General features: G+C 45.6%; 1 protein-coding gene and 1 long non-coding RNA gene across 2 annotated transcripts; one reads left to right on the forward strand and one right to left on the reverse strand.

Moving 5' to 3' along the window:
* Positions 1-1,071: 1,071 nt before the first annotated feature.
* GNMT (glycine N-methyltransferase) lies at positions 1,072-13,348 on the reverse strand. Its single transcript, XM_081854984.1, has 6 exons — positions 13,011-13,348; positions 10,902-11,029; positions 7,324-7,437; positions 4,145-4,287; positions 3,443-3,564; positions 1,072-1,558 (listed from the first exon to the last, which is right to left on the reverse strand). The coding sequence occupies exons 1-6, from the start codon at positions 13,214-13,216 to the stop codon at positions 1,387-1,389; spliced, it is 885 nt and encodes a 294-aa protein (XP_081711110.1). The 5' UTR covers positions 13,217-13,348; the 3' UTR covers positions 1,072-1,386.
* LOC309338074 lies at positions 1,570-2,484 on the forward strand. The gene is made up of 2 exons (XR_014154670.1): positions 1,570-2,024; positions 2,385-2,484. It is a non-coding gene; the product is annotated as an uncharacterized lncRNA (long non-coding RNA).
* Positions 13,349-13,672: the final 324 nt, after the last annotated feature.

The following is a 13,672-nucleotide window of genomic DNA, read 5'->3' on the forward strand; positions in this document are numbered from 1 at the left end:
TCAGGCTGGCAGCCTAAAGTCTTGTGTAAAACTGCAGCAAAGTGTCCACAAACTTTTATTGCATGCCACAAGAACTCAAAAAAGCAGATTCATTCTTTTGAATTTCTTTGTCTGGCTGCTCGTGTGATTAAACAAGAAATTGCATTCTGAACTAACAAAGATTTCCAGACAGTTTCCCCCCACATACAACACACTGTAATCAGTCATCCAGCCCTGAGGTTACTACTGTTTGTACCATACTAGCAAAACAGTTATGCTGCTAAAAGGCACTTGTCTTGGCTGCTACCTAAGTTTTCAGGAGCTGTATCAGGTCTCACAACAACACCAAAATACACAGTTGATCCTTAACAGAGCATGGCCTCATCCTGGTCCAGATCAAGTAAAATCTCTACCAGTAACTTTTACTAGCATAGTTCATTCACTGCCTACACCAACCTGTGAAACCTGTTTTTCTGGCTCTGTTGGCAAGGCGAAATAGAGTATTACCAGTTGTTCGGGGACACTGGGGGAGGAGATGGTGGGGCTCTACTGCCAGAAATGTTTCAGGGGGAAGTGCTAAAAGTCAAATACATGAAAGCTAATCAGAGTGCCACCATTAACTCCGTCCAGTTGTCCCTGATCTCTGGGCACAATGTATTTTAAGGAGTGCTGTCAAGTAAGTTCCTGATGAAATGAATGAGAACTTTGCAGCACTTTTCCTTCATCAGAAGGCAGAAGATACTCCCAGCCAAAAGGTCTCCTCACTGTGAGCACCAAGAGCCAAAGGTGGGCAATTCCCCCCCCCCCAACTGACCCTATAAGGGTTGCATGCCAGTGGCTACCCTCACTCACATAAACACTCCAGCTCAGGAGACACTACTATGTTTTCTTCTTTTTTCTTCTGCCACCTTCAAAACTAATGAGGTTCCCAAACTGGCCATTACTCCAGGTGTAGCTAAAGCTCACGTATTTGCTCATCCCTCTTCCCCACCCCAAAGAAACACACACACACAACCAGATTCATTCGGAATTTCAAGCATCAGTGCGAATCATTGAGGCAATCTCAAGGCAGAGAAGCAAAAACCAAAAAAGTTATCAAGAAACAAAGTTTAGTAAGCTCATGTGACCTTGCATATGATTCAGATGCAAAGCAAGCCATTGCTACCTTCTTCCCTCAAGAGCTCCCTGATTTGAGCAACAGCTCCTCCAGCCTCCCAAAGCAGATTAACTAGATTTCCCCCTTAGAAAAAGGCAAGATGGAGGGGAGGGGAAAGACTCCGTCAAGTACTTCCTCTTCTGGTTCAGGTACCTCTTACGCACATTCACTGCTGCTTGCACCCCCACTGGCCACTCCAGCAGCTGAGGAGAAACTGTCTGCGCCTGCTGGAGTCGTCTGCGGAATCATTCTCAGCCAGTTTTCTTCACCACATGGATGAAATAGCATGGGCTGTACTGCTGGCCTGGAGTATAAGGCTTGAAGTCCCCCAAGACGCTGTGTTCACACGGGCACTGGAAGGCGTTTTTCAGCAGCTCTGTGAAAGGCTCCAGGCGATGGGGGTAGTAGGAGAGGCGGAACTGGCTGGTGAGACACACAAAAGAAACGTTAGCAGCTGTCCGCTCAGCAGCTTCCCCCCAGAAATCTTACTTGTGTATACATGCAGCAGGTGCACTACCCATCCAGCATCCTCTTGCTTTCTGGTTCCTAAATCTCCCGCTACAGATCTTGGGTGCCACACTTATTCTCTGTGCTGTTTCATCACCAACCTTGAAGCGACTGCAGTAGAGGGCCGTGTAGCCCATTTTATCCCTTTCAGTGATAAGGTATTGCAGTGGGGTGATGGCTCAACCTTGAGAATCAGCGCTCCTTTACTTTTTAAGCTGCAGATAGGACGAATCTCCAGCCCAGAGGCCAAACTCACCATCCAGGCCACACCAATCACTAGCCCTGTTCCACACCTTTCCAAATTATTTTGCCTTGCTGAAATACTTGTCTCTTGCTTGCCAGGATGGAAAGAAACTTAACTTTTGCAGCCCACTGTACAAAGGTAAAGGGACCCCTGACCATTAGGTCCAGTCGTGGCCGACTTTAGGGTTGCGGCGCTCATCTCGCTTTATTGGCCGAGGGAGCCGGCGTACAGCTTCCGGGTCATGTGGCCAGCATGACTAAGCCGCTTCTGGTGAACCAGAGCAGCGCACGGAAACACCGTTTACCTTCCCGCTGGAGCGGTACCTATTTATCTGCTTGCACTTTGACATGCTTTCGAACTGCTAGGTTGGCAGAAGCAGGGACCGAGCAACGAGAGCCTACCCCGTCGCGGGGATTCGAACTGCCGACCTTCTGATCGGAAAGTCCTAGGCTCTGTGGTTTAACCCACAGCGCCACCCGCATCCTTTATTGTACAAAGGTAAAAGTCACATTTCTTGCTTTGCCTCTGACCACACCACCACTTGGGCTGAAGAAAGTTTGGTTTATTGCTAAAAATAAAACATGCAAAGATCTCTGCATCCTCCCTAAGCTGGATAAGCTGTGCTCTAGCCGTGCATATTTGTTGGAACACAAGGTATTGCTTTTCCTACGCAAACATCCTTTTCTTAACAGAATGTGATTGGGTTTCACCTTTGAATAGGAACTGAAGGATTAAACTAGGGGCAGAGGTGCACACGCAAGCATGTTAAACCAGAGGTGAGGGACAGACACATGTGTGGTTGGCACAAAGGGGTGAAGGCATTCAAAGCACATTTGACTGAACACACTTAGAAACCCTCCTTCTTAGTCGGGAACTGTGACATCTCACAATTTCCAGTCACAGGGACAGTTGTAGATTGAACAAGTCTTAGAAGCCCTTTCATACTTTTGAGCTAATTGCGGAAATAGCTGAAGAGCTATTGGTGTGCCTTGGGGTGTTGCTCAATTTAAGCCGCCACGTGTTCAGGTAAGTGCCTGGATGTGGCTGTAATCCCCAGTGATTCCATCTTTCAGAGCCAATATAAAGGAAGAGAACCTTGTTGGCTGGGAGCTGTTTTTTCAACAAGGCTGGATATGGCATGGGTATCTTCTAGTTATAACCCATTTAATGAATATCTTGCCTTTTCAGGTAACACCCTTTACAAGGCAACATGCAATATATCAAACAATAAAACATTAAACAAAACCAACTGACTTATCTAAAACATGAAGCCAGCAAGTAAAAGCAGAGTTTAAAGTGTATGAAAAGCCACCAGTGAGCAGGGCATAAACACCTAGGAGAAGGAAGCTGCGGGGCCACCATTGAAAAGGCCCTGATTCTGATATCTGCCAATCTGATGGTTCTTAGTAGCAGGCCCCAAGAGCAGATCAGCCCTGCCTGATCTGGACCCAGACATCTGTTAGCTCCCACCCAGGCTTTCCAAGTAGCTGGAAGCTCCCACATTTGCTATCAGGCTGAAGGCTCTGGATAGCATATGAGGTCTGAACAGAACATACCTTAGTTCCGGGCTTCCATCATTCCCCTCGGGCGGCACTTGCACTGTATAGTCCAGTGTCACCATGTTCGGTTTGTTGTTCACAAGAAGTACAGATGTAGTAATGTCCTTTGTTAAGTCACTCTAGGGCAGAGGTGGGGGGGGGAGAGAAAAAATAAACTTCAGTTTTCATTCCCTTCCTCGTTTGGTGTATTCTTGACTAGTTCATTGTGATTAGCCTGACACAATCCTAGTCCAGGCTATGAAATTGACACATCTTCCCCATAAAACCCCTCCCTTCTCTCTATTGTTGATACAGATAAAAAATACACATAGGAGCTATTCCCATTCTAATTGTGAACCCAGGACAGGTGCCGGCCCAAATGCTAGCTCAAACATCCAGAGAACTTCATATTGTCTTTATGAGACTACACCATCTCAGAATGCAGGTGCAATATCTTGTGTCTCCTCCACCTGTAAAATTAACCTAGGCCTTTTGGGAAATAACTGTGCTAGATGCATTTTATTTGATGCACTTCCTTTGCCCCTGAATTGTCTCTTTTGGGCATGGAGCTGCATTCAGGGTGGGGTGTACAATGCAGAATGGTTCTCTGTCTGAATTGATTGCTGGAAGCATGAAAGTCGGATAAATGTTTTTCCTTTATTAAAAGGGCTACCATCACTACTGCAAGGCTCTGGCAAAAGACCTATTTCTAGGAAGTACCTTGTAGTAAATGTTTTTCCCAGGAGGGGCACAGCCAGTTTCCAGGATGTAGTCATAATTACGGTGGTCAATGACAAGGATGCCACCTGGACGCACCATACTGGCAATGTTCTTCAGAGCCTGCTTATGGGCAGCTTGGTCACCTAGGAAAAGAGACAACTACGAATTAAATTCCTTATTGCAGCTAGAGAGAAATTCTTCACATATGCATAAAACCTGAGAGGCCTGGTCATATATTCTCTTCACCGTCAAACTAGAACTATGTTGATTCTGGGTTTTGAGAGCATCATATAAACCCAGCATTTGAGATCTACCAATATTGCCCTGCTAAATGTTCCATCTTTTCTGTAGTGTAGACTAGCCTTCGATAAGAAGCAGGGCCTTTTCTGTGGCAGCCCCAAAACAGTATTGGCATTCATTATTCAACCTTCCTTTTCAGAAGGCAGGTTAATATCTTCCTTTCTTTTTGCTCTGCCATCATAGTTGGCTGTTATGTTTCCTGCTGCTGCTGCTGCTGCTGCTTCCAGTTTTCTATCTAGCTTTTACTTTAGTGATCAAAAAGAACATTAAAATCAATATGCACACTGCTTTTTAAAAACAAAAACAGTGCTGCTATTTTAAATGAACAAACTTGTTTACAGTAGGTTGCAAGAGACCCTATTGTCCCAAAAAACAATTACCTGCAAGTTTCTGTGGTAAAGAATGACTCTGCAAAGTAGGTGGGCTGTACTACTGCTTTTGACAAATTCTAAGCCCCAGCACAAGATAGCTAGACATGAAAGCACACCTGGAAGGGTCAGTTCAGAGGAACTGGAGAGGAGGTGTGGCCAGCTCTCTCCCTGCCTTGCAATATGCAGCTTCCAAATGAAGCGGATGCAATTAACCTCAAGAAGCATGCTGAGAGTTGGGATTATCTTACAGGTCAGCCACAGTGTGTATTTGTATGGACAGGTACGTGAGGTGAGAGATTCTGGTTGCTCAAGTTAGCCTTAGAAAAGGGTTATCACAATAATTGGACATTAAACAAGAGATGATGCAGCTACGGAAGGAAATGATCGACAGGTGTTTGCAACAGGAGCAGGAAACCTGATTTTAAGAAATTGTATTAAATAATTTGGTTTGATTTGTAATTTGGAAAATTAATAAGAATAATTTGAAGAAAAAAGAAAAAGGTTATCACCAAGGAGCTAGGTGTTAAAAAGCAATGGGGTTTGGGATAAGGCCTGCAGTCTAACCTGCACCTTATCTTACTTTTCCTGGCCTTATTTCCAGTTACAGTGGTACCTCGGGTTAAGTACTTAATTCATTCCAGAGGTCCGTACTTAACCTGAAACTGTTCTTAACCTGAAGCACCACTTTAGCTAATGGGGCCTCCCGCTGCCGCAGCACCGCCGGAGCACGATTTCTGATCTCATCCTGAAGCAAAGTTCTTAACCTGAAGCACTATTTCTGGGTTAGCAGAGTATGTAACCTGAAGCGTATGTAACCCGAGGTACCACTGTATATTCCTGGCGACCACCTAAATGCCTCCCACTTTAACAGACTTATCTGCCATCACCCCTTTGTCGCTTCTTATGCCTGCAACTCCCTAGCCCTGTGTGGTGAAACTTCTCTTTCTTAAAGTCCTCCGAAAGACAGCTATGAAGCTTTGGGTTTACCCAAGGCATCCTTACCTCAAAACAGGAACGAAATCTAAGGATGTGTACCTGCATTCGCTCATTACCATTCCCTCCTACCCATTGCCCCATTGTCAAAAACAGTTTGCAACCTCAGGGCAGAAAACCTTTTCTCTCTCTAGCGCCATAGATAGTGCTATATTAATAATAAAAGTATGTGCCTCCTTCATGGCTGGCATGCAGCAAACAACTCCCTCTGTCTGATCTCTTAGAGCTGTTGCAAGGGATCTTGGAAGTTATAAATCTTAAGTAAATGTACAATTTATTGGCACAGACACACCTCTTCTTCACTGGTCTTACACCCAGTCTAGATCAGATCGACATGTGTGTATGAGATTCCTTAACTGAGGGTTGGGGGAATCTGCAGCCCTCCATATCTAGTTGGACTTCCACTTCCCATCAGCCCCAGTCAGCATAGCCAATGGTCAGGGATGAATAAAAGTGTAGTCCAGCAACATTTGGTTGGTCACAGGCCCCCCACCTGTACTCCAACCAATCTGAGGTATATTGGGTCCTTGCTTGAATGTCAACTTGCTTTCACACATAAAAAAGGAGTCCTGTGGCATCTCCAGCACTTTATAAGGGATGCCCCTCTGGAAACTGAGACACTGTATTGTTTTCCTTCTTGGTGCTCCATTAAATTTTCTGTTTTAACAATTGAAAGCACTCATTTTTACATCCTTAAGATATCAGTGACTTCCCTTCTCTTTCCATGGTTCATTTTACATATCATAAATCCCGGCATATTTTACAAAAACTATACCATTCAGTATTCCATTACAACATCCATCAAAACTTATTTACACTGTTGGATTGATCTTAATGCTGCCAGCGTTTTCAGCTGCACACAGTTATTTCCCATATATTCAATAAATGTTTTCCAATCTTCTCTAAACATTTGTTCTTCTTGGTCTCTTATTCTATACATTAAGTCTGCAAGCTGCACATACTCTGTCAGCTTAAGTTGCCTTCCTTCATTGGTTGGGACCGTGCTCGTTTTCCATTTTGGGGCTAACAAAACATGGGCCGCAGTAGTGGCATACATAAATAACCTTTTTTGACACCTGGGAATTCCAGTCTGAATTATCCCCAACAGAAAGGACTCTGGGTGGTTTTTTTTTGGGGGGGGAGTACTTTTAAACATTTATTTCAATTCATTATGGATCACTTCCCAGTCACCCGCCATCTTTCTTAACTATGGGTAGCCTGAGAAAAGGGCTCTGAAGGAAAGTATGCAATAAGAGCCTGGTGGATGGCCCGTCCAGTCCAGCATCGTGTTCTCACAGTAGCCACCCAGAAGCCTGTGGGGAACCAAAGGACCAGAGCACAAGAGCCTTCTCCCCTCCTGCAGTTTCCAGCAACCATTATACAGAAGCATTATTGCTTCTGACCACTGGAGAGCATAGCCATCATCGCTAGAAGGCCCAGTCACTCAACCCTTTCTATAGCACTGGACAATGCTTACTGACCCCAGGGGCATGTAACCAGCCTTGCAACACTCACCTTTAAAATCTGGGAGGTGTGCAAAAGAGTTTCCTAAACAGATGACAGCGTCAAAGCCCTTGCCAGGCTTCTCTAGGTCCTGTGACAGGGTGAGCCAGTTCGCCTCCTCGATGACTGTGGAACAACAACAAAAAAAAAGTGCATTGAACACATGGAGGAGAGTTCTTCTTTCTCTAGCCAACCCTCTGCCTCCTCACATTTTCTGCAGCTGGAGGATTTTACGTTTCTCGTGCAGAAGGACAGTGAAAAGTGCCACCTTAAAGAAAAAAGGCACTTAGTTGGGAAGCCTCTTATCTGTTACGAAATACAATGTGCTAAGCATTAAAATAATCCCCAGGTTTCTCTCCCCCTGCAATTTGCTGCTGAGACTCTTTGAAAGTGCGATTAAGGCAGTGTTTCTCAAACTACAACTCCCATCACCCCTAGCTAGCAGACCAGTGGTCAGGGACAATGGGAGTTGTAGTCCAACAAGTTTGAGAAACACTGTATTATTGGGGGGGGGGGTGGCATAGGCATTAACAGCCAAGGATGGAAACGTCCAGCTTCCTCCATCATGCTGTGGCTATATGAGGTTTGCTGTATTCCTTTTACACCTGGATCAGGAAGGTAGAGTATGGAGTCTGTGTACTGGGAATTGTGTTGAGAGACAAACCCACAAGAAGGACTTGCACGCAACCGCACTCTCCTCACTTGCAATTCCCAGCTGCAAGTTATCTTCAGGCTTTTCCTGTGTGGCATTCAGATCCTCCCATGGGCTCACAGCACCTACTTTGATGCTTCAGCATTTAACCAATTCATACATGCTTTCATTTCCTGCTGTGGTCATAAACAGAATTACTAAACTAGATTAAAGCCAAAGCTTGGGCTTAAAGAGCTAGTCTTTCCCCAGGTTCTAATATCGCTTCGCTTCCCACAAACGCAATAGCCAGAACCCAGCAGCTGGGTTACCCATGTCTCTGTTCTGTTCTGATGACAAGCCTGCTTGGCATCAGCTGGCAATACCCCAAAACAATGCAACTTGCAGATGCCATTTAGCCCCAGGTCAATCTGAGTGCAGGAAGGAACCTGAAAGCCAGCATCACCTCTAATTAAAAAGAAGATGCACTGAAAACTGAGTTGGGCACTTGTGACCAGCAGGCAAAAGGAAAGGAGTCAGACAGCGACATTTCTCTATAGGAAATCTGACAAAAGAGGTTTAAAGACTGTCTCAAGGCAAATCTTTAAAAAGTAGTATAAACACTGACAACTGGGAAACACTGGCCTGCGAGCGCTCCAGTTGGAGAACAGCCTTTACCAAAGGTGCCATGGGCTTTGAAGACACTCGAACTCAGGATGCAAGGGAGAAACGTGCTAAGAGGAAGGCATGCTTGGCAAACCCACACCATGATCAACTCCCGCCTGGAAACCAATGTTCCCACCGTGGAAGGACGTGTGGGTCCAGAATTGGCCTCCAGTCACTTACGGACTCATTGTTAAAACTGTGTTTATGGAAGACAATCTTACTCGGCTACGAGTGATCGTCAAAGAAGAAGAAGAAGATAGGAAATTTGATTTTAACAGAATTCTGAAGATCACTGACTAGGCTGTTTCAAATCTGTTGTTTCCATGTAAATGCAGAAAAGGCACTAGCTGTAGAACTCCAGGTTTTAATAATCAAAAAGAAAAAAACGAAGTTCTTAGCCCTTGCAGCTCAGATAATAGTTTGTTGTTGTTTAAAATCTCCAAAATTTGGAGAAATCTCTGAAGATGGAGTGGAGTTCAGTAAGAATTCCAGTGGCACTAAGGCACAGCTTCAGTGCCCTGTATATGCAGATCACAGACCCAAAACAAATATGGGAACATGCACTATTTGTGCAACTTACAGTTTGCCAAATTTTGCTTATTTTGGAACAGAATTTATTATTAGTGGTAGTTGTTTACACATACAGTCCTAATCACAGAGACAGCATGGACAATTTGAGACGCTTGTACATGTAAGCACCAACGTTGAAGTCGATGAATTGATTCAAGAGTCAAACTCTTTTCTTAAGCATCAAGGCATCTTTGTGATTCGGGTGCTATTTATTCCCCTCTCCCTATATTGTAAATCACACAAAGACCCAACGGTGTTTAAATTTCACTGATTGGGTTTCAAAAGGCAGAGATATTTTTCAACCCTGTTTTTCTTTCTAGTGCACATATAATTACACGATATTGTGAAGTCAGGAGGGGCACCATACTCTTATTTCAGGCCAAAGATGGGGCTGAGATGAGTGTCTCCTTTCGCCCTTTGCAGGTAAACAAGCCAGGCAAAGACACAAACACCAGACCACACCAAGTTTAGTCCTGAAAAAGGGATGTGTCAACAAGGAGCTCATTACAGCATTGACATTCTGCCAGTTGCTTCAGCAGCCCTGATCATATTTCAGCCTATATACATAAACTTGCTTGCTAACAAATGCAAGCAGAACTTTCAAGAGATGCTTGAACCCCAATTATTTGAAGTGTTCAAAACTTGACTCCTCAGCTACCCAGGGCAAGAGCAACTGGAGATGTTACTGGCTTGGGCCACAAATCTGATTTACATGTTTTGCATGCTTAGCAGGAAGCTTACAGATAATTATGACAAGTGCAGCAGCAAGCCTTTTTTTTTTTTTTTTTTTTTGGCCTGTACAAAATTAGCAAACCACAAGCAATTACTAAAAAAAAAATACACCAGTGTTTATAGCAGAACCGGTGCTTATTGTATGATGCAATAAGCAACTAAAGTTTCAGAAGCTCTATCCTTTTAAGCTGCCAAGGCAAATTTTAATAAATGGGATTGAGATTTAAAGGTACACATGTTCACTTTGAGGTGATATTTCTTTTCCTGGTGTGTTACTGCAGAAAATACGCGACTTGTTACAGCCTTTTATTACATTTCTGTCTCACTTTTATTAAGATTATTAATAAGGGCATTATTAATCAAATTGCTACCTTGCCTTTCCTCCTAAACCTGTGCCATTCCACATGGAACATACCCGAGAAACCATCTATCCATAGGTTTTAGTAGCAAAGCAAATCTGTTTACATGTAACGAAGCAGATGGTAAATCAGCTAAAAAAATATTTGGTGAGTTGCTTGTCTTTGCCAACGATTACAAGATTTTATTTTGTACGCTCCTCTCCTCGTGCTGTGGGGCCCTGTGAGTTATGGGTAGCTATGGCCCCTTTTTTTCTGGTGGTGCCCACCCTGTGGAACACCCTGCCACAAGATAAGGTGTCAGGCCTCATCACTGTTCTGTTCTACACAGCTGCTAAAAACATGGCTGTCAAAAATTATTACACGCAGAATGCACACAACACAAAAAGACTTTCAGGTGGTTATTTTTCAGCTCTACTATTATAGGTGTATTAGGACGTTTTCATTTTGATAGCTGCTTGGGAACTTTGCAACTGGGGTACTGCTATTTTGCGTTAACATTTTGATCTAATGATAGGTTGGGATGGGGAATGATATACACTTCAACATTGCAGCGATGCTTGGTTTTGTCAGTTGCCTTGAGCTTCTTTTGAAAAGTAGGCGGGATGCAAGATTTTTAATAAAAATAGATAAAATACCCCAATGGTCGAAAGCGTCCTCTTTTCGGCGGTTCCATCTCTCCTTCAAGGCATATTTGAGCATCTTGTCACTCGCATCCACGCTAGTGACCCTGAATCCTTCCTCAACAAGCATGATGGAGTCCACACTGCATGAGATAAAAGTGTTCAGGTATTTGGATTAAACAATCCCCCAAGTAAACTCAGAACAGCAGTTCCCTGCATTGCTATCCAATAGTGAGAGCAGATCATAAAATCACAGAGTTGAAGGAAGGGACCACAAGGGTCATCTAGCTCAACCTGCTGCAATGCTGCAGGAATCTTTTCCCCAACCTGGGACTCGAACCCATGGCCCTGAGATTAAGTGTCTCATGCTCTACCAACTGTGCCCCTACATCCGTGCTTGGTATTCACAGTGGGGAGGAGTCCCAGTCAGATGAGAAATAATCACTCCAGAATACTTAAAATTACCAAAAAGAATAGCTTTCATTTTTAAGAGCCTGCCTGGTCAAATGATCACAAGAGGTTAAGATGTGTTTAAATTCCCCACCAGGAAAGATCCGGGTGGCAAGGCCTGCCTTTTAAACAACAGAAGGAGAAAGCCAGAAAGGAAAGGAGGAACGGTGATTGTACAGTGGAACCTCTACTTATGGACATAATCCATTCTGGAGGTCCATCCACTGGTTGAAACGGGATGCTAGAAGAGGCGTCTTGTGCATGTGCGCATTCGGCAGTAGTGCGCTTCTGCGCATGCACAGGCAGCGGCAGCCGCTTCTGCGCACACGTAGATGGCAGAAGCCGCTTCCGCAGATGAGTGAATCGCGGCAAACCGTGTTTACTTCCAGGTTTGCCGCAGACACAACTTGGAAAGCCCACAAGACGAGGTGTATGTAAGTCAAGGTTCCACTGTACTGTAAACTGCCCTGTGATCCTCAAATGGACAGCGGTATACAAATTTACTAAGTAAATAAATAAAGGAGAAGAGGAGAGCTGAGCAAGGAACATGGGAACCTTTTGCAGCACAGAGACAGGCAGGGCCGGATTTAGATGAAGAGAGGCCCTAGGCCCACTTGTGAGGCCCCTCCCAATCCCCCCACCCTCACGACTAGAAGAAAATGGAAGAGTGTTATAAACAAAATTGAGTGAAACCAAGAATGATGATGGGTATTTAAAATTCTGCAGTTCACAATTTCTCCTCTAAAGGACATCAGAAAACTTCATCAAAATTTGTTTGTCTAAGTTGGTCACTTTCAGTGAGCACAATTGTGGCCCTTAATTCATTTTTAATTCGTTCGAGTCTTGAAAAACAGCTCTCTCCCAGTTAGTGACCATGAAGCTATGAAATAGCCGCAAGATTGCTTCCACTTTAGGAAAGGCCATCTGAATTTTTTTCCTTGTATATAATTTGATAAAGGTCTGTATGAGACAGAGAGTGCTCTGCTGTAAGCCTATGGCTTTATCTCGTGAACAGGTGAAAGTGCAAAGTTAAATAAGTTTCAGGTCCATATCTTCTGGGTATGCTTCCATCAACAATTGCTGAATTTCTTGTTTAGATGCTATCAGAATAGCAAGAATGGAAAACAATTGTGCAACATCACTGTACACAATACTTCTTTTTAACTTGGCTTCAATCTAATATATGCATCTAATATAGGAATAAAGGATTTTATCCTGAACTTACCTCTTGAAGAAAGTGCATCTAAGGCCCTAGGCTTCAGCCTACTTAGCCTATACATAAATCCCCACTGACAGGGTGTCATATTCCTAAGCGGGAGGGGGCGCCTCTCCCACAACAAAGGGAGGGGGGAGCTTTCCTTTCATTTAAAGCACACGCGATGCGTTTGAAGCGCAGGCCTTCAAAGAATCCTTGGAAGTGGTGGTTTGTTAGAGGGCGTTGGGAATTGTAGTTTGGGGATTGTAGTTCTCAGGATTCTTGGGTGCAGGGTGCCGAGCCATGTGCTTTCAGTGGGGTGGGGTGGGGAGGTCCTGATCAGCTGCCGCGTGCGTGGATCCGGATTAGAGCACCCTGAGACACAAACCCCCCCTGGGGAGAAGGGAGCCCAGGCCTTCAAGCCGGGTCATGATCCAGCACCCAGCACCACCGCCTCCTCCTGCTGCCGTGTGACTCACCCGGTGCCGCAGGCCACGTCGAGCACCGTGTTGCAGCGCTGGGCGCGCAGCAGCGACACCAGCCAGTTCTTGTACTCGGCGGTGCGGCTCCGCGTGTCGCCGATGTAGAGCTGCCAGACCCGCGCCGCGCGGCCGTCGGCGTACTGGTCCGGCAGCCCCTCGGCCGCCACGCCCAGGGAGCGGGTCCGGTAGATGCTGTCCACCATGGCGAGCGCACAGAGGCTCCTACGGGCGCCCACGGACGGAAAGGAGAGCGCGCAGATCCACGAGCGCGCGCCTGGCAGCCTGTGGTGGTTCTGCTACTCCTGCAGCCGCGTCTGGGCAGCTGCGCGCAACAACAAGCCCCGGCAGCCAGCCCAGCAGGGGCAGCCCCGGCACCGCCCCTTCGACCCTGCAGCGCGCCAATCAAAGGGCGCAGCGCCGGGCACACCCCCTGCTGGGCCCCGCCTCTCTCCTCCTCCCCCTCTTGCGTGTGTGCCGCCCCCCCGGTCTACTGTTTCCAAGCTGGAGGGCGGCAGCTCAGCGGCTCGTGTTGCTTTGTCCCCTGCGCCCCTTGCGCACCTGCTCGAGGAAGCCCTATAAAGTATGTGTATGTGTGCAGGGGTGTCCACTTGAATAAAATATTGGGGAGGGGGACAGGTAAGACCCGATGGGCCCCCTCA

The sequence above is a fragment of the Podarcis erhardii genome (genome assembly GCF_964252035.2).
Source record: "Podarcis erhardii genome assembly, chromosome: 3".
NCBI classification, from domain to species: domain Eukaryota; kingdom Metazoa; phylum Chordata; class Lepidosauria; order Squamata; family Lacertidae; genus Podarcis; species Podarcis erhardii.